Source organism: Anticarsia gemmatalis, chromosome 8 (genome assembly GCF_050436995.1).
Source record: "Anticarsia gemmatalis isolate Benzon Research Colony breed Stoneville strain chromosome 8, ilAntGemm2 primary, whole genome shotgun sequence".
NCBI lineage: Eukaryota > Metazoa > Arthropoda > Insecta > Lepidoptera > Erebidae > Anticarsia > Anticarsia gemmatalis.
Genome location: NC_134752.1, coordinates 11,397,532 through 11,419,016, shown reverse-complemented (window position 1 = coordinate 11,419,016; position 21,485 = coordinate 11,397,532). Strand labels below are relative to the sequence as shown.

At 37.2% G+C, this 21,485-nt stretch overlaps 2 protein-coding genes across 2 annotated transcripts in view; one reads left to right on the top strand and one right to left on the bottom strand.

The window, feature by feature from the left end:
• LOC142975095 (axin-like) overlaps positions 1-21,485 on the bottom strand; it is an 87,207-nt gene that overhangs the window by 48,718 nt on the left and 17,004 nt on the right. The gene's annotated exons all lie outside the window — the stretch shown is intronic.
• LOC142974911 (uncharacterized) lies at positions 13-19,893 on the top strand. The gene is made up of 12 exons (XM_076117482.1): positions 13-62; positions 8,077-8,224; positions 8,801-8,949; positions 9,371-9,540; positions 10,238-10,374; positions 10,778-10,928; positions 11,384-11,550; positions 12,098-12,234; positions 17,017-17,236; positions 17,736-17,874; positions 18,303-18,406; positions 18,926-19,893. The coding sequence occupies exons 1-12, from the start codon at positions 13-15 to the stop codon at positions 18,959-18,961; spliced, it is 1,608 nt and encodes a 535-aa protein (XP_075973597.1). The 3' UTR covers positions 18,962-19,893.

The following is a 21,485-nucleotide window of genomic DNA, read 5'->3' as shown; positions in this document are numbered from 1 at the left end:
ATTTAGCACGGCATGGTGCGCGCGCCGCACGTGGCTTTAAAAGTGGGCGGAGCTAGGCCAATGTGAGCCCTGTGATTGGGCCGGCGAAGCCTTTGATCAGCCGCCGGCAACTAACTACATCGCTCTGCGCCTTAATCTCGGTAGTAACGTCCTTTTAAAACAGGTAATTTTATTACAAAAATGTGGATACTTTTTATGGTCAGTCGAGCAAGCGCTGTGGGATGGCAAAGGACCCCTCGGCTGGGGCCGGATGATATTTTCCACATGCATGCCACGGCGGGCGCTGAATGCAATCCCAATAATACATTAGCGGCTCAGTTACGGTCAAAGGATGAAAGCTCTACGAGTTTTTTTCAGATGAACTAAAGCGTTTTGTAACTTCTACTAGTTCTCTTTGAAAAACTGACACATCAAAGATGTTGCAAAAGCAACTATAAACTATACAAACGACAGTTTACATAACGAATGATCTGATTGAACACGAGACTTGCTTTACATGTTCAAAAGAATTACCCATTTTTATAAACCACAAGCATTCTAGGAAGATTGAAGACAGTATGTTTTGAAGTAATTTTATTTGGTTTTGTTCATCATCAAAGTTCGAGCGTGGGAAGCCTGTTTTTGTGCAATTATAAATACTTCTTTTTAAACATTTCAACCATTACAATATGGAATAAATGTCATTGCGGGGCCTTTATTAATCCCATTTTGCGATGATTATTTCAGGAAGTGATTAAGTTGTGTCTGTGTGCGAGTTGACACAACGCAGCGCATCGGAGGCTCATAAAGCGCCGCGGGCCGCGGATGGTGCGGCGGCGGCAGATCCGCGGCTGCGGCTGCCGAACACCGCGACGCAATAGTTTGTCGACGCGCTGCGATCGCTGATATTAATAAACCGCGCGCGTGTGTGCTCGGCCCGCGTTGCACCCGCCGGCGCCGGCTCGTCTCGCCCTGCATTATTACTCAGCTCCCGCCACACTCGCTCGCTCGCACACCGACACGCACGCACACAGGCGCACACTCGCCAGCGCGCCCCACATATAATGTCAAAGGGTGAGCGCCGCCTCACAAAGCGTAAGTGCAACCACTAAAAGCCAATCCTAAGTTTTATTGATACACATTGTATTGCGACAAAGTCTCCGTCGGCGACGGCCCCACTCACCCCACGCGCCGCACAAAGACAATATCGCGACGTCAAAGGAGCGGGCGTCCCGCGGGCGGGTGGCGCGCGCCGCCCGCCGCCCGCCGCCGCCTAAAGGAAATGAAAAATTAAATTGTCAACACATTTAATATCTGCGAAAACGTGCACGGCGTTGCCTTTGAACGCGCCTCCTTTGCGGAACCTCCGCGGCTCCGGCTTTAAGTATTAAAATTTCAGTCGTAAAATTGAAATTCTGTTTAAGTTTAATTAGACGTCGCTGGCGAAGTTCGAAGTCGCATTAGATCAGTAGCGCTAATGAGGCCCGCGGTGAGCACACGTCACAGGTGCGAGCGCGCGGAGGAGGGGAGCGGGCGGCGGCGACGCGGGGGTGGGAGAGCACCCCCTCGCGTTTGATCGGCGCCGCCGCTTTGACAATTATTAAAATTTGCCTCGTACCTCTCGGGCCTCATCTTTTTCCGTCGCCTCGATTACGCCACGGGTTTGTCTCATTAGGGCTTTTGTATGGTATCGCGAGCTCCCCTTTGATGTGAGGCGCGGAGGCGCGGGGCGGCCGCGGTCCACCTGCACTTTTATTGTTCCCGCCCGACCTCGAATTTGCACGCTCCACTTTGAGTTGTCTCTTTGCGATTAAACCGCGCGCCGCTCTTTGACCTCTGAACATTGGAACGATAACATGTCAGGTGGTGGGCTGCGCGCCGGAACTAGCCTGGCCGGCGAGTCGCGTGTGCGTTACGTGTGCCTGTTTGTATGTAAATTGTCGAGTAACGAGTTTTAAGTAAAATGCACATGACATTTTGTCAGGTCAACCGTAAAGTTGCTGATGTATGTATGGCGAGTCAGCGCGGCGCAGTATCGCTCGCTGTTTGTTGGGGCGGGTCGGGGTTGTGCCGCTTGTGAACACTCGACACCCCTTTATTACTTCTGTTCTCTTTGTACGCGCGCTATCATCATCAAGCATACGGTTCGAATTAAAGCTTCATACAATGACAATTTGTCGCCTTTGTACGTTTTATTGGCGCCCAACGTGGGACTCAAAGGTTAAATGTAGACTGTTTTTAATGAAAAATAAATAGTTCCAGCTCATTAAATGATAAAACGCATTTAAAAGCGATCTTTAAAACGTTATTGAGCTTTGGCATAATATACGTAAAAACTTAAATGTAACTAGTTACTGCTGTTATGAAGCGTAGTTAACAATGACTGAAATGGGTTAATAGGGATCGGATGGTAGTTTAAATATATCAACATAAATTAGCAGTTACATATCCCAAAACCGCTTTTTCCAATTCAATTATAGGCCGCAGAAGTCATGAACGAAAACTATTCCGTGTCAACCAATTATCCTGCACCATCGTTTGCGGTAAGATATGCAGAATGATGCAAACATATGCATAAAGCAGTGCGTGTAAATCGTCCAGTCACAGTCGTCGGTGGCTTCGAACCACGAGTCAAACTTAACGCGAAGGGTGAGAGGAGACAAAGCGCTTTGTTGTGCCGAACACAGGCTCACAGCCTTTCATCTTGTGCCGTCCTTCAGCGGCCGAATTGACACCGCAGGGCTGTCGACAACCGGACACGCCTTTTTATTGCTCCTAATAGAGTAATAACGCAGTATTCAAATCGTGATTTGAATGGAAATGTTTGTTGTTTTATGTTCAATTCTATTGTTAGTTAACGTTTGTATGAAGTATGGATAAGGAATACAAAGGTGGAATAAAGATTTAAGTAGTTTTTATCCATTTATGTCTAATGCCTGTAAATTGTTAACATAATAATATCTGTGATTCACCGCCCCTGTATTATAAAGGTAACTCGAATCATAAAACCTAAGCATTCAATATACGTAAATGCAAACAATGTAGTAAGGTATTTACAAAATTAGTATATACAAAATAAATTTTGCATCAAAATTCATTTATATGCATGGTTAATTCAATTAAATCACCCTACTTGACGTATAGCTTTTTATTACGTCGCCTAATAAACTGACAGGTACCGTTTATCGGTGCTTTTCCCCTAGTATAATAGCAGTACAAATAAATTTGTTTAAAGCTAATAAAAATCCCCTAACGTAAACAAAGATTAGCTAATAGAGGATTATTAACGGTGACTGCTTAGCTTCTACTTGTAGGGGCGGCAATAACCAAGAAATGAGAATGGAGAAAAGAAAAGAAAAATGTTGCTGTCAGCCCTGCCGTTAGTGCATTCCGTTTGATGTAAAAGAGTATCCTTTAGGCGAGACGCTTTTCTTATTATCAACTTGTCCGTAAATTTAATATAGATATCTTGTTGCTCTCGTAAATTCGCAGTTATCAAACGTTATTTCATAACAATGTTATGAGAATTCATCAAAGCAAAAACTATTAGGGAACAGAGTTGTAATTAGAGGCACTCACAGTTATTTATAAGAGCTGAGTGGGTTTAAGACTGCTATCTCTTATTTATGTTTTAAACTAAAAGGCGAATTATTACAAATCTTTGCCTTTTACTTTCATCGGCAAATCTTGAGAAAGGAAACATTTTACATTACGTAGGTAAGTATATCTAAGAAAAAAGCTTTCATCGTTACCTGAACCATACTACGATTCTAGACTAGATTTTTTTTCTGTAAAGATGAACTGTCAGAAAAGTAGACGCTAATGAGTCACACCAGCACATCAAAATATGACTATTAAACATACTGCATTTAATTTGTGTACTTATGCTGATAATAAAAGTTTTTGTTTTATCAAAATCGGATCAAAATTACCGAAGTTACAGCGTAATAAAGTTTCACTGCCTTTTTAAATTTGCGTTGCTTCGCGCGCTATGCGCTGACGTCACGACGCAACAGACACGCTTGTTCGACTGCGGGTGATGCGGAGTTTTGATTTGAAAAGTGATTTGCATTTAATATTTAAAGAGTCTGAGTATGTGTATGTGTTATAAATTTAATCATCGTGTTTTTTGTAAAATAAGATATCCTCGATCTCGATCGCCACGCACACAATCATCAACTAGACCCAGGTAAAGAAAGTTGAACTCGTATACTACTAGTAATATTTTTGTGTGTAGTTAACAATAAAATTGAAAGTTTGTTAGAACTGGCATTACAAATAATGAGTGTTACGTACCTACCAAGTGTAGATTTGGAAAACATAGTTTTAAAATAATATTATAAAAAAACAAAGTTGTCACCCCTGCCTCTGACTTTAGTCGGGTTGATGGCTATCATATGAACGCATGAATCTACTCTGTAGGTAGGTAGTCTTATATGATTGGGTGTGTAATGAGAACTTTTAAACTAACATTTTAATTTTGATATTATAAGATTTAATAAACATGGGTTCTTTTTTCAAAACAAAAAACCAACGCCAACTCAACCGCCGCGCTCGGCTCGCCGCCGCCTGTGAGGTCATTGAACTGCTTATTAAATAGTATCAACTGTTAGGTAAAAGTTCATTGCTAGGTATGTATGAACATGATATGGCATCTTGATCTTGAGGAAGTGTTCAAAAGGCAATAAACTTCTATTTAACATTTGCGCTTGACAGTATCTGAACCGGGCTTTAAGTTTTAGATTAGGTGTCTTTTGCAAAAATATAAAACAGTTTACATGGTACAGAAAAAAACAATTTTTGGGGTGTTTTTTCACTGGAGTTAGTACACATAGGAACAATACAATATTTTCTAACCATTTTGTTTGTCCCCTATAAGCAAAACAAATTATTTAAAGCGAAACCGCGAGAGCACAACGAGCCTATGTAGGTATCGGCAAGTACTGACGAAATAGCAGTGTCGTGAGATGACGTCACACGGCCGTGCGGCCGCTTCGCCGGAGTTTAGCGCGAAGGCCATACTTTGACGTTTAATATCTCGGTCATTTTTGAAGACACGAAAAAAATAAAAACAGATTTTTTATCCTTGAAGTACCTAGTTTTTAAATATGCTCATAACAAAAATCATTGGTGTGACTCATTTCGGGTACATTACGTCAATGGAATCTTAACAGTTAAACAATGCCATAAAATGAACCAGAGGATATAGAAAACTGAATGATCTGCAATACGATAGTTTGAAAAGCACAAAAACAGAAGATGCATCAAACGTTGCATAAAACAAATATGGATTCTAAAGATAGATTTCTCGCAAAAGGCTTGTGGTAAGTACAAAACTTCCATCAATGCACTAAAGAGTGCACATGAGATAAATAAAATATATAAAGTTTTCCGAAACAAATAAAACATAAAGAGCTTTCCTCACTTGAACTTTACAAGTGCGTGGGAAGCGAAGCAAGAGTCGCACTTTATTTCCTCTATTTACATAGAAATAAATATAAGTTATACGTGTTTATTCCAGGAAAAGAGAACCGAGCTTTACTTTGTACAAATGAGAGAATAATGAAGTCGTTGTTCGTTTATTTTTAAGTTCGTTTAGCTTAGTAATTCGTAAAGATTACGTGATTGTTACGTCAAGTGGGGATAGAAGTGTTTGAAACATCGACAACCCTTTATGAGTGAACGTTTTTTTGTATATTACAGGAAATATTTCTGCCGACTTCTACCGCGACAGCAGGTGTCATGGTTCTTGCGAATATTTCCCGAGATTAGATGCTAATCACGACTATAATATGCCAATCACTTTATTTACGTAACCTCTACACAAATACAAAAAATAGTCTCTCCAATAAAAGTTATCAGTCCAATCGTAGTAAGTTTTTACTATTGCTTTCGTAGGTTTCCACACTTTTCAACGATATCGTAAAAAACGGTTATTTTTAAAAATAGTTCATAATATTAAAACCTTGAGAAATAATATAACAAACAACTGCAATATAGAATATTGTCGTCATATTCTTCGCAGTCGCGTCTTTGAAAGACGCAGGTAGATTGAAATAGTAATTCGGGCGAGCCGTACTTGGCGCAACTAAGTAAATTCAAGCAAGAATGTGATCGCGCCGATACAAGCAACTTGCGAGCAACAATATGGGAGAATAGTTGCTTGAGTTTCTACTGATTCTTGTTTTATGAAATATAGTTGTGCATTTCATTGACTCAAACACAATGATGAACATAAAATATATGATCAAACAGTACAAAATAATAATAGCACTTGAGGAGTGTTATTTAATTTTGGAGATAAACATGCATTAAAATGTTTCATTCCATTTTTCAATATCTGAAAATGCATTTTTTCATGAATGCAACAATTATACTAAATAGTCAAATTGGTAATACAGTCATAGATGATTAATCATTTTACATAATACAGAATTAACACCAAATTAACAATAACTAAATTCTACTTTGTTCATTATAATTACTGTCCAATATAGACAGAACCAGTACCTTTTGTAAAAATAGTCAACCGGTAAAGATACCTAGATGAGTTTAAGTAGATTGTGTGGGCTCATTCCACAATGTTTCTTTTTTTAGTCAAGAAATCAACCTTTTAAACAATTTTTTTATGATTAGCACAAAATAACTTTTTCAATTCACTGTGGCTTATACCTACATACATAATTACTTAAATTAAATACTATTTAAACTAAATGTAAAAAAAATATTCAAAAAAGAACTTACCTGTAATTGAGTAGATATTAATTTTTAAATGCTTTAGAATGAAGAAATTTTATTATAAGCAATCAAAAAAATTAAGTAACTGAATATTTGAAGAGAAAACTAATTAAACCTTTTTTTACTAAAAGGTAATATAAATTAGAGGAGAAATACCTAGAAGCTAATAAAACGTGAGCTGAATCACAAGCTATTTTTATTTTATAACCTAGATTAACCCATACACTTATATGATAAGAAGTAAGATTTACCTGCTTTACTAAGAAGGAGATAAGCAAGTTATGATAACGAATTGTGATGTTAATTGCCCATTAACTTCATGAGAATTTAATAATAATTAATACTGTATAGGTACTTACAAGTCAATGAAGAGAAAAATAATCTGCGCGAAAATCAGTCACTATCTTCAGTTACAAAACTTTCAACTTGATAATTAAAAAATTATGTTTTCACGAATTACACTTTTTAACTTTTAAAAATAGTAACGTGCATCCCGCCAACGAGTCAACTGAATTGACGATTTGACAAGTATTGTTGACAATGACATAACTTTGTTTTGTAAACAATGTCGGTTCAGTAATCTTCCTTTCACATATTTTTTATACCTAGGGTATATATTTTACAATAACTGGATAGAAGTACCGCTAAATATTTTTTTCAAATATAACTTCACAATTTTAAAGTAATTAATTTACCTATTTTATGATTACTGAAAAATTATTGCCATGATACAAAACATAATATCCAAAATGTTACCATTTTGACAATGGATTTGAGTGATCTAGTTTGGCGCCGATATTGGCTCTCTTGTGGGCTGTGGCTCCCTCTGCTGGCTTTTGATTGATTGTTTTAAGGTACAGGTTTGTAAGTAATATCTTTCTATATTATAATGTATCTCTTTGAATATAATTTCAGTCGCTGAAGTGGAAAACAATATTTATTGCGCTTACAGTACATGCAAACGTCCGAGTCGTTTGAAACTGATAAATACGCCCTGAAAATAATTTTATTTATTTCTAGTTAGATTTATCAGACCTAATGAAGCTCTATGATCGTAGGAAATAGGAGAAAGTTATATTTGACGTAGATAGACTAAGCAATAGCACAGAATAAGTAATAGTAGCAATAGCCAATGTCTTTAGCTGCAGCTAACTCAATTTGCTGATTGTAAGTATGAAAAAGGAGCACATATGTTGTTGAAGACTAGTTTACTATGCAATCACCAATGTTTCAATCATCATCACCCGTTGGACCCAGTTCAGTACATTAAAGTTAGGTTAGATGTTAATCACTTCTAAATGTATCTATCTATCATTCTATATCAACATCAATTACTTATTATTATACATTTTCATGCAGGAAAGTAGTAATGGAAGCAAACACTGACAAATACGAAACTATAAACCTGGTGTCTTCAGATGCTGAAAGTGTTGACAAAGAAAGTTATGTGATTGTTAAAGAAGAAGGAACTAACGAAATTGTTGATATTTATTTTATAGAAGATGAGGTAAGTAAATAAGACTGATTTTACTACTAATTACTACTACTTACCTACCTTAGGTTTCAAATTCCTCTATCTGAGAAGCCAACCTTGTTTTACTACATAGTGTATTGAATAATGACTTTTATGTCTATAAAGTAGTGGGTTGTTAGTGTTATATTGACTTTGTCTATTTTATATGCCATATACTATTTCAAGAATGAATCACCAACTATTCAAACTGTCATTTTTATAAGAACTTAAATATTGAATACATAAACTACTGCTAAATGTACCTCAGAATCTGGGGGTAAAAGTTTATTAAAAAGATTTAAGATGAGATTATCACTAAAAAATACAAGATAAAGACTTATCTCTAGATGTTCAAAACCAAGCATTGATTGACTATTTCTTTTATGATTATATTATGAACTAGTTTGATTTACTACTCAAATTATCATCATGGTATTAGTAGTCAACACATGTTTCCTTTCTGCATTCATCTCTATCCCCCTTTGTGCCTATGTCCTCTTAAACACAATCCATGTAGATTTTGAGAATTTTATATAAAGAAGTGTTAACATAATTATCTGCTTCTCTCAGGATGAACCAGGCAATGAAGAAGAGTATGAAAAGAAGATTGGGAGCAAAGATCAACAGAATTCTAAGAAAAGAGGTCGCAAACCTAAGCTTCTTGGGCATGTTAAACATCATTTGAAATGTTCTATATGCTCTTATTCCACTCAAAAGAGGTTAGTTAAGCTGCTTAAAATATTTTCTATACTTCTCTCACATTCTATGCCCAGGTCTGTGGGACAGAAAAGGGTTAAATTAAAAGAAGATTAACTATATTATTGTTGGGTATTTCTGTGTATGTAAAACTTTATTCATATTTTACAGCATATTATAAATCAGCTAAAGGCTAGGTATAATTCCTTTTTCGCTGCGAACAAATAAGTGTACAGACTGCAACACTTGCTAACATAGATAGTTTTTATATCAAAAAATGAATCTATCTTTATCTTTAGTGGTTAAGATGGTTTCTATGCCACTACCCCTGCATTTGGAGTTTCCTACTTACAACTATTATCTGAGAGATCCACAAATAGCTCTACCAGGTTTGTTTCTTATTTGAGTCTGTTAAAGTTGAAATGATTGTCTTTTTCTGTCCAGGTATCTTCTACTCCGTCATTTGAAAACTCATAACTTGGACAATACATACAAGTGTTCAATATGTGAGAGAGGTTTCAAGACAGTCTATTCTTTGAAGAACCATCTGAACATGCACACTGGTGCTAGGCCATTCAAGTGCAGACACTGTGACAAGAGATTTAATAGCAGTGGTAAGCTTTTTCTATTTATCATTTCTAGTTTTAAGGTCTGTGGGTTGCAAACGGGTTCAGAATGCTGTCGACCCACTTTAGTGGTTTAAGTAGAGAATATTGGTTTGCTTTCCGGCACGTTATAGTCATGGTATGCTACGGGATAGTGGGCACAGACGGTTTTACTGACGATAGTCATATATTATGAGTGCTTATAGGCTATAGTACGCTCCAAAAACTTTGTGGTTTGGAACATTGTCATAAGCTATTTGCGATAAAATAATCAAAGAGACATGCTGCAGGGCAAGCGAAGGTTTGTCTTTTGTCTCGTATAGTTGTGGGCAGGTGGAATGAGGCTGTATCGTTTAACTTATTGTTTATTAACCTGTGATCAATGAAGCCTTGGGGGTCCGCGAGCGTGTCTAGGGCCCGCGAACTTACAATGATAGTTGTAAAATATATTTTTTGAGTAAGTCTTATCAAGGAGGCGTTCATAGCCAGTTGGAGTTTGAGCTTGGCGTCTCCTGCTTCGGAGAGCACGTAAAATGTCTGTCCCGGGTGTTGTCTACTAAGATAACAGTCGTGCAGCCATGTCAAAGGCCTTTCGGGCGGCTTGAACAACTTTGACACTAGGTTGACACACTAATAAAAAGATTTAAGAAACTGAAATTAAAGATAGATTGTATAACTATGTTTCTATGTACCTGTATATTTGCAGGTCAGTTAATTCCTCACGTACGCTACATGCACAGTAAAGAGAAGCCGTATGCATGTGCGCAGTGCGACTACAAGGCTGTGGAGTGCAGCAAACTGCGCAGACATAACCGCGTGCATACCGGGGAGAGACCTTATCAGGTGATAACGACATACATCATTATCAAGATAATTAATGTCCTTCTAGCCGATACACGGCTACGGCGGCAGTTTCATTGACTAACCAACTGTGCAAGACTTCATACAAACTTTTAGTCCTTTTTTATCTATTAGAATCTATGTAGAATTGAACAAACTTCTTTCTTAGCGGATACGTCATAACATCTACCTGAATGCAAAATTTCAGCCGAACCCGTCCAGTAGTTTGGGCTGTGCGTAGATAGATCACTCAGTCAGTCACTCATGTTTTCGAAATTTTCAGGTTTGTCAAAATATTTAATCATGACTGATTCAGGTGGTTATTCCGTGGATTCAATGTATCTGTGATCATCATTTCTTTTTTAAGATTTCACACTATCCTAACGCATTTGTTTGTTGCTCGCAGTGTCCCCACTGCACATACTCATCGCCGGATAACTTCAAGCTAAAGCGCCACCTCCGCACGCACACCGGCGAGAAGCCGTACAAATGTGAGCAGTGTAAACGATGCTTTACACAATCTAACTCGCTCAAAACGCACAGATATACACATAATGGCAAGTATACCTACTAAGAATATTTTCAGATGAAAAATCTCTTCAATAGTGCATTTAACCTAATTTAACTGCAAGAAACTACGTTGTCCCTAACAGGTTTTTTTTTTTTTCTAGTTTTCAATAAATCAATTACTAAAATTAACGATTTTAAACTCTCGCGATTTGTACATAATATTGTAATGCAACGGGTCTTAAACGCGATTGAAAATTAAAGGTACTTTATTTGTTTACCCAACTACGAATTTCATCGACCGTGGTCACGAGCTGACTGATGTAGGTACTAAGCGTGGTCTCCTTGTGGCGCGAGTTTCTACGCCTACCCTCACTTGGTTTCCACTGAGTTTATATTGTTCGAAATGGTCGGTACTTCGAAAAGCATTTATCTTAACATCTTCGTAAAGTGAGATAAGGCCTTTTTAAAACTTACATATTTATTTGTTATGCATTTATGTTAGTATCGGAGCGGCCGGTGTTTCCATGCGAGCTGTGTCCTATGACGTATGGCCGCAAGTGGGACCTGCGTCGGCACATACAGACACAACACACTACCAACATGCTGTACAGGTGTACAACATGTGGCAATATCTTCAAAGATAAATACTCCTTGAGAGTACATTCTAAGGTACAACTTTAATCAATTATATTCTAGTTACTTGGATAGAAATTGCGTAATTTTGTGTTATGTATTTTTTACTGACAGATTGTTTGAAACTTAAGTGATAGTGGCAAAATAAAGGTAAATTTATTGGGAAGAGAGTATGAGGGACTTTGTTTCAAAACAAAAAACAAAGATACTATGCGTGAAAAAATATATCTGTAATGTTAATACCACCTATGATTTGTACTGTCTTTGCTAAAGCTAAGCTTAGCAGGACATGCAATACCAAAGCATACGCCGAGAAGACAACGCATAAAATAAAAAAAATAACCTACTTGGCGATTAAAAAGGATCCTTACCCCCGGTTTGTGAGTACATCTACTCAATAGCGTTTTTTTATGACTTTTAACGCTATTGAATAGATAAACTACCGCTAAATGTACCTCAGACATCGAGGGTAAGTGATCAAAAAGACAGGCCTTAAGTTTTATACCAGCTCCTTCTACCATATTTTGAATTGTAGAAATCATAAGTGTTTGTGTAATTGTTTTGATTGTATTTCTATCAACAGACGCATAAAGGAGAGAAGACGTTTAAGTGTGAGATGTGTCCTTACGCAGCTAGATACCGGCGTTTCCTCGAGGCACATACACTCGTGCACACTGGCGAAAAACCCTTCACTTGCGACCACTGCAAGATGAGGTTCAGGTATTTATTATATTTTCATAATAATTAAATATTATATTCGGCAGATATGGTTCGGTAAAATAGAGTTTAGTTATTCGTAATATATTTGAGCACCGCAAATGAATAACATTGGCACGCTAAAGATCTAGTTAAGTGAAATCTAATTGGTCATCTCTCATCACTCTATTTTTAGTAAATATTAAGTGAACAAAAATGGCCAAATTGACAGTAATAACATATTGACTCTTCAACAGCTTTATACATCTTTATCGATATTTCGACATTTGAATATAAAGAAACGACCACCACTAGCGCGGTACAACACTACAACTACAAAGCGCACGGCGCGACGCCGCCAAAAGATCGGCTCTATTTGTCGGTGTTTATGCTGTTGAATTTCGCCCTTTGTCGGTATGATTTAATATGCAATGTTTAAAAAAAAAATGTCTTAAATCAGCCAGTCGGTAAAAATTCATAGTTCGTGTGAACGGGTGTCGTAAGACCAAATGCTTAATCCCGATCAGTCAGTGTCAATTAGTAAATTAAGGGAGCTTTTATCAGTATGTGTTTAGTGTAGGATGGTTGTCTGTTCGATGCATCTGTAGTCAAAATCGCGATACGCTACGTTGTATAGGTAATTAATTAAAAAAAGTACTTTAATTGGATATCTACGTTAATTGAGTAGTTGCTAAAATCAAAATCAAAATCAAATCATTTATTCATTTAGGTCAAGTGCTGACACTTATGATAGTCAATGATACAGAGAGTGAATTTACCGCCAGTTCGGAAGGTAGGGCCAATGAGAAGAGCTGGCAAGAAACTCCTGGCCACTCTTTTTAATCGCCAAATGATTTTAACAATATTTATGCTGGTATAAAACATTGATGATGTAAGTAGCTGCTACCTACCAACACTACCGAACACACTTTGGTCATAACATAAATTAAATTAAATCAATATATTAAGGTGCTAAAAAAACAAGATATAAATAGTATTGGAAGCATGATGGGAGCATCTACCCACATAGTAATATAAGTAATGAAATCATAAGAGGCATTTCAAGAGCATGCTGTGGTAAAGGAAGTACAGTTATTGAAACGTAGTTACTTTAAAATTATGGCAGTCACCACACCCAGGACGACCAGTCACCCCAAGCAGCACCCGTTCACGAGTATGACGCGTGGACCAGCCATCACCCCCTTCGCACATATTAGAGGGAAGGGGGTGACCCGGCAGACGACGCCGCCGCAAGCAATGACATTTTAGTGAGCATGACGAACCTTAGCATGGGAGCCCACCATTTCAATGAAAAAAAAGATAATGAATACCACTGAGACTCGTGCAATACCTCTCTGTTACAGAGTTGAAATGACTGATTAATGTTTATACAATGCAAAGATGTATGTATAAATATATAGATATTTAATCTTGATTTGTGTAGAACGCGTAACTAACTAATCCCATGTTTTCTTATCCATTAAGTAATCGTCAACCTTATAATAACCCCTTTTAATAAGATGATCTTTAACAACTGCTTTGAATTTTTGTTGGGGAAGATCCATAACACTGCCAGGGAGTTTGTTATACAACCGAACACCAAGACCTGCAAATGAGTTATGTACTTTTTGCAATCTATTGCAGGGACCTACTAATTTGTGCTTATTTCTGGTATTAATGTTATGCATGTCACTATTCTTAGCAAACGAATTGATGTTTTGTTTGATGAACATCAAATTCGCAAAAATATACTGTGATGCCACCGTCAGTATACCTATTTTCCCAAATACCTCCCGCAGAGAGTCCCGCGCTCCTAAGCCGTAAATAGCGCGAATTGCTCTTTTTTGAATTACGAAAATTGTGTCTATATCAGCCGCCTTGCCCCAAAGTAGAATACCGTAGGACAAAACGCTGTGAAAATACCCAAAGTAAACCAGTCTTGCCGCATCTACACCAGCAAACTGTCTTACTTTTCTTATTGCATAGGCTGCGGAGCTGAGCCTGCCCGCGAGCTTTGTTATTTGGGTGCCCCATTGAAGCTTATTATCTAAATCTACACCTAGGAAGGTTGCGGAATTGACCATGTCTAATACCTCACCATTTAGAACTACGTTCGTACCTAGATTCCTAGCGTTGGGCATGGTAAATCTAATGCATTTGGTTTTCCTTGAATTTAACAACAAATTGTTGGCTGTAAACCAATTGAGAACCTGTGTAAGAGCACCATTTACATCGTCAAAATCAGTTTTCTTACGATCTACTTTAAATATAAGCGACGTATCATCAGCAAATAGTACGATATCACACAGATCCTGTACCTGATGTGGCAAATCATTAATATAAACCAGAAAAAGGAACGGACCAAGGATGGAGCCCTGTGGTACCCCGAGACTAACCGCAGATCCAGTGGATCTTGACCCATTTATGTCTGTATAATGCACTCTCTCGGACAAGTAGGATGCAAGTAAGACAAGTGCCACATCCCCAATTCCGTAGTACTTAAGTTTATATAAAAGAGTATTGTGGTCAACACAATCGAATGCTTTGGAGAGATCGCAAAATACCCCAATAGCATCCTGCGACATCTCCCAAGCATCGAAAATATGTCTAATAAGTGTGACCCCTGCATCGATGGTAGATCGACCCTTTGTAAAGCCAAACTGTTTGCTGTGGAGTAAATTATACAAACTGAAATGGCTTTCTAGTTGCTCTAATATAGCCCTTTCAAATATTTTGCTAATAGCAGGCAAGATGGATATTGGCCTAAAGTTACTGGGCTCAGTTTTACATCCGTTTTTAAACAGAGGAATTAACTTACTGTGCTTCATTAAATTAGGAAACACACCTACATCTACACATCGATTAAAAGTTGCAGCTAAATGAGGTGCTATTTCAGCGATAATACTCTCAAGTAACTTTACAGAAATACCCCACAAGTCCGCAGTATTTTTGGAATTAAGCGACTTGAATACTCTGATTACGTCAGAGGGGTTTATATACTTAAAATAAAATGAGACATTGCACTGACTCACATTGCTCCTAAGTAATGATCCTGCTTTAGCGGTAGAGGAATTTAAGGAACTAGTCGTAATGACTGGTATGTCGGAAAAATAATTATTAAATGTTTGAGCTACGCCTAGGCTATCTGTAATAACCCGATTGTTAACATTTAACTCGAAGTCGTGATCGGGTGGTGTTGATCGTCCTGTTTCATTATTGATAATATTCCAAGTTGTTTTTATTGTGTTGTTGGAATTTTTAATCTTGTTGCTTAAATACAAAGACTTAGCAGCGGCACAAGATTTTTTAAAGATTTTTGAATAATTCCTAACATATTCAAGAAAACCTGGATTGAAATTGTATTGTTTCATGGCATACAGCTCATACATCCTAGCTCTACTTTTGTAAATTCCTACAGTCGCCCAATCGCAAAATTTCAGTTTTGTATTTTCCTTAGCGATCGTTTTTTCTTTAAAAATCGTATTAAACTGAGATTCAATAACGCTAAACAAAGATTTATAGAGATCATCTGGGTCATTCTGAGTAATATCAATGTTGGAAATCTTGGCGGCTACCTCAAGATTAAACAATGTCAAGCGGTTGTGTGTAATAGGTCTAAAAGTTATCGTGTTAGATTTGATAACGTTCTTCCTAGAGAAGACGGCGTTCAGCCCACAGTGGTCTGACGTTAAATCGTTAACTATGACCCTGTCTAGACAAACGCAGTTGCTAAACATATTATCCAAGCATGTGGCCGAATGTTCGGTAATTCTAGTTGGATTATTAAAAAGATGTTTAAGATCAAATGATTTGAAAAGAGTAATCAGTCTGGTGGTAGTGATGGACTGCTCCAATATGTTAACATTAAAATCACCACAGGCAACCACATACTTGCTACTAACACTTAAACGCTTTAATATATCTTCCACTATAGTTTCAAACAAACTGAAGTCACTCATTGGTGGACGGTATATGCATACTATAACATGCTGCTCGAGTTCTACACAAGATACTTCGGCAGTGCGTTCTACTGACAAGCTAACTATATCCTTACGTTCTTTGCATTTTATGTCGTTGCTAACTAAGATCATTGACCCTCCATGTATTGCCTTCTTCCTACTGAATGCACTTGTCATAGAATAATATTGATTATTAAATATCAAGCTAGCTAGTCCAAGGCTGAAGGTATTATGTGAAATCAGTATCAACTTGCATTAACTATTATTACTAAGTCAGACCCCGCGTGAGGTCATTGCTCGCCGCGCCGCCATCGCCGATAGCGCGCGGTCGCGTAGCTACGAGTCGCTTGAATGTGTGCGTGAGTGACTATAACTACGGAAATGCAAAAAAAGTTGTTAAAAGATTTTTTTTTTTTTTTTTTTGCGGAATCGTGATCAGATGAAGACTGTATAGACTCAACTAAGACCTCCGTGCCTCGGAGAGCACGTAAAACCGTAGGTCCTGCGCCTGGACGCGGGGGCCCTCGCGTCACTTTATACATGGCGCGAGGAGGCCCGAGGCGGAGGCTCACTGCCAGCGCCTCAAGAAATCGAGGCGCGGAGAGCAGAGCTCCGCCAAGATGTCCTGGCGGCGTGGAAGCGACGATTGGAAGACCCCAGCGCCGGCCTCGTCACTATCCGTCCCACGGGGTTATGAGAGTTAAGGAATAGAGAGTGTACCTGTGTATTGTCCGCACACTTGGACACTATAAACAAAGTCCGCACAGATGACCAGTTTCAATGAAACTGACCGCCGTAGCCGGATATCGGCTAGGAGGACTACTACTATAAATTATCTAATTTACAGGAGAAAATCGTTGCTCTGTCGACACATCAACCTATATCACAACCCGGGCTACGTGCCCCCTAAGCCTAGGGAAAGGACCCACGAATGTCATCACTGTGGAAGGAGATACGCCAAAAAGGGCAACTTGGTCAAACACGTGGCGATACATGAAACTAAGACTGTCAGGAAACAAGAGGAAGTTACTAAGAAGATTTGTGAGAAATATGTTGTGAAAGAGAAGGTAAGATATTGATATCTCATTTGTTTAAAAAACTGGATGGCAAGCTATCTTTGACGCGGTCGGTTCACTGAAGGGTGGCCAATGGCCATGTTGCATTTACAAGAGAGCATTTTTAGGAACAATTATTTCTTTGCGCCAGTTTCTAGACTCGCGCATACGTTGGATTAGACCTTTTTTTGTTACATCCAGTCACAGGTGTACGCGCCTTGAAACTTGTTAAAAAGATTTTCGTATAGGTCAAATTACACTGGGTTTTTAGAAGGAATTCAAAAAAATTAACTAAACTAATGTTATATAGCTATTAATAATATACTAACTGATTTATTAAATAAACGTCGTGTAAACTATGTACATAAGTATACATTAAGTTATCTTTTTCACGCATATAAGGTTTCAAAATTGATTAAAAGTAGAAAAAGAAAAACCTTTTATAACTAATCACATCTTACACATTAAAAAGTATGATAGTTAATCAACAACTAGCATCACTATTTCGCAGGAAATAAGCAATGGCGAGTTTATAAAGCAAGCCGAGGCACCGCCAACTGACACGGTGACATACGACGAGATCGTCACTGTTGAGGACGGCAAGCACTACGTCGTGATGCAAATCGTAGACTTGGAACAGAGCGAACCAGGTAAGAAATGCATTCACTACATATTATACGTTGCTTTAAAACAAAAGGGCCACAAATCAACATTTGAAAAAAAAGCATTATATATTTTTTCATTGGTCTTGTGTCGCGAGAACTTTTACAAACATACATACATCGGACACAAAGCACAACCAAACCCGAAACAATTACTTATTTGTGAATCGCAGAAATAATTATCCCATGTGGTAATCGAACCCACGACCTCCTGACGCATTGGTAGCGGCGTGTTGACCTAAACCACTGCGCCACGGAGGCAGGCAAATTAGATATTTCATGATTGTATTCATTGATGATAACAAAACATTTATGCAACAAGTTCAGGCAGAACAATGCCGGGTCCTATGAATACTATAATTTATGGTATTTCATAAAGTGGCATAAGTTAAACTGTGTTGTATTTTTTATTAAAGACAAGAAGAACAAGGACATGGTGGAAGTTGATTTGTCGGACGAAGTGTCGAGCGAGTGCAGTAAATCTCTGGCTAAAGATATTAGGACGTTCTTTGATTTTGATGTGAGTATCTCCATTTAAAAAGTTTAAAGATGGCCCAAACGGTCGTTAACTCAATCCATAATAACCTAAGCTTAACCCTGACCAGTAATAGTGGTATAAACAATTGGCCAACGTTATAATTACCTTATTAATAGTAGTTAGTTGTCAGTCGATAAGTTTTTAACAATAATCAATCGATTAGTGTGGTGACAGACTAACATTACCCCGTAATTGTGCAATGAGGAAAAGTTTTCCCTTGAGAAGTTAGTTTGACATTTGACATTGGATCTTACCTGAAACAATGGAAATATTTTTTTTGTAAATAAATGATCACTTTTCAAAAATTTTGTTGGTAATATTTGTCAGCAAACTATTATTTACGATAAGATTAAGAACTTCACAGATTCCCATTCAAACAAACAGCCATTTTTGTTGTACTATAAAGAGTAATTAAAGTCTGACATAATTTAATTCTACAAAGATACTAAGTGCAGTGGTACAAAGAAAATATCTGCTTTGATAGTGTTTCATCTATTTCAGGAGGAGAACGAGAGCGATGACGGTAAATATTACTAAGAAATAAAGATTAGTACTTTGTAGTTGTACATTGAGAAGCGCACTGGAAAGAGCTACAAGAAATTCTTAGTATTCATTCATCTCATACTGCAACATCATTTATACGGCAATAGATAAAGTGCTCTCAATTTCCTTCGCTATATCACTATCTACGTAGTGTTAGTACTTTAGTTTTAGAATTTATTGAAAACTAATTGCATCGGTGTAACGAAATGTGTAGTATTTACTCGTTAATTGAAATTGTTTTGAAACATGTAAGTCAGTACATGTTTGATTATTTAAGATATTCCATTGCTGGTCATCTTTTTTTAAAATTAGTTAAGAATATGTCAACCTCCAAGACCTCTTGTAAAGAAGTCTACCACAGTCCACAGGCTACCGAAATTAAATTAAGCGTAAGTAACTATCAGGTAATTTTAAATAATACGTAAGTTATTATGTAAAATGTAACACTCTGAAACCGCTGCATACCACGTCGAAAAACTAACAGTCGTCATTCTCGTGGCCATTCTACAGATAATGATTACAATTCAAGGTCTGTTTACATATAAACAAATACAAGCCTAGTGAAAAGCCTTTGAGCAGCTTGAACATAATATTTTAAAAAGTAGCCTTTTTCTAAAATATTGCAATTTCCATTGACACAAAAGTGAATTTGTTCTTTGTGGTATAACCACTGTTAGGGTCGTAGAGATCACTCGGCAGTATCGTGTAAGCTACTCTAGTAATAAGAAGTTTCCGGCTCGTTCGTTTAGACGATCGCGATGATACACTTGATTCTATCGACATCCTGCTCTAGTCTAATAAACAATTGTTTATAAAAGATTTTTGCTAAGTATACGATAATACTCTAATTAGTACATATTACGAAGAAACTTTGATGAAACCGACATTATAACGTATTGAGTAGGTACAGTGATTGTTAAGACCGATTTAAGGTGATTTTTTTAGTATTTTTTTCCTGTTTAAGAAATATTCTTCAGCACAGTCATGTGATGGAAGATCTTAGTAGACCATCGTGTATGCTGTTAGTTGCCTATAAAATAATTATAGTAAAGTACTTATTGCTTGGTCTTATGTATAAATCGTCAGGGATAGTGCAAATCCATTGGATAATCGTATCGCGTATCTGCGTTTGATCTGATTCTACACGAGGAAGTCAAAACTTTTTAATTTCCTTATTTTATAGGCATAAGTCGGCATAACATTTATATAAAAAGTATCAATTATTTATCCCTAGAAAAATTAAACCCAATTACACATTAAAAGTAAAAAAAAAAGAATATATAGTAGAATATAAAAAATCTGGTAAAAATACGTGGATTTGCACTATCCCCGACGATATGGTTTTCGTAAAGAATTCGCTGATTGTATTATTAATGTTTTGTGATTATTATTACTTGTGATTATCTTTATAAATAAGGTTAATAATATGCTTTTATAAAAGAGATTACTTTCGAATAATTTACCTAGTTTAGATTAAGTAAAACAACTATCTGGTCATTGATTTCGCATTAAAGAAGTTACTTCTGAAACCAAGTCTCACTTTCTTGCAAAAAACGCTCTTCCCTACCACAGACAATACATTCAAAAACAGCCAATATTTTTATTTTATTCAGAGTTATTTGGAAATAGCACAAAATAAAGTAATAACTATTACATAATTTCTAAATAACAAAAGTTAGTGCATTTTCACCAAAATAAGACAGGCACTTTTCAATCCAATCCACAAGCACATCAAAATAAAACTTTATACAAAATGTTATTCAACAAAACCCATTTAAATAAAAATACATTTGTGGCAGTACATTTTTATCCATCAGGCAGATGTTACCGGGAGATTGAATAGGCAATGCTCGATGTGATAAACTCAGTTTGGAGACGGCTCGGCGGCCGCGCTACAATCTACATAATGCAGCAGGCGGGCCGGTAGACATCCACGCCTAAATTGCATTGTTGTGTTCGTACCGTGATTTCAAGTGCTTCGCGATATACGTCTTCAAGAACTGGTTAAAAATTTTACATTTTGAGGGTACTTTTGCTCTACCTATATACCCAATAGTGACGTTAGAACAAAATAGAGATATTTTACTTTCAGTGTTCAAAAGTGCAAAGGGCACATAAGCATATTAACTTCTAAAATATTTTGCTTCAAACAAACGTTGTCGGCGTATTGATTGGCGAAGCTAAAAATATAAACGAATATTGACTTCATAATTAATTGACTTTCATCAAGAAAAATGTCCCACATTTCATGGCGACAATTTCCTAGAAAAGGAACACTGTTTACCGAAACATTTACTTGGAAACGCCTCAAGACGTTTGATGAATCAAAATATGCATATGAGTCAAAGAGCTTATTATGTGTAGAGTGACGATTCTCCAGTGGATATTATCAAAGTTATTGAACATAAGCTTGAGTGCTGGCAGCACGATGAGCCGAAACTAATCCAACTTTGTCTAGTTAAACGCCAGGTGGGCGTAATCAACTGGGAGATACAGATACCTAACATTATACGTTTAC

Bases quoted from the DNA above. Each gene is read 5' to 3' on its own strand.
- LOC142974911 (XM_076117482.1), top strand. From the start codon at position 13: ATGGTGCGCGCGCCGCACGTGGCTTTAAAAGTGGGCGGAGCTAGGCCA. The intron at 8,950-9,370 runs GTTAGTTAAGCT...TTTTCTGTCCAG, and splicing joins TCTTATTCCACTCAAAAGAG to GTATCTTCTACTCCGTCATT. The intron at 17,237-17,735 runs GTAAGATATTGA...ACTATTTCGCAG, and splicing joins AATATGTTGTGAAAGAGAAG to GAAATAAGCAATGGCGAGTT.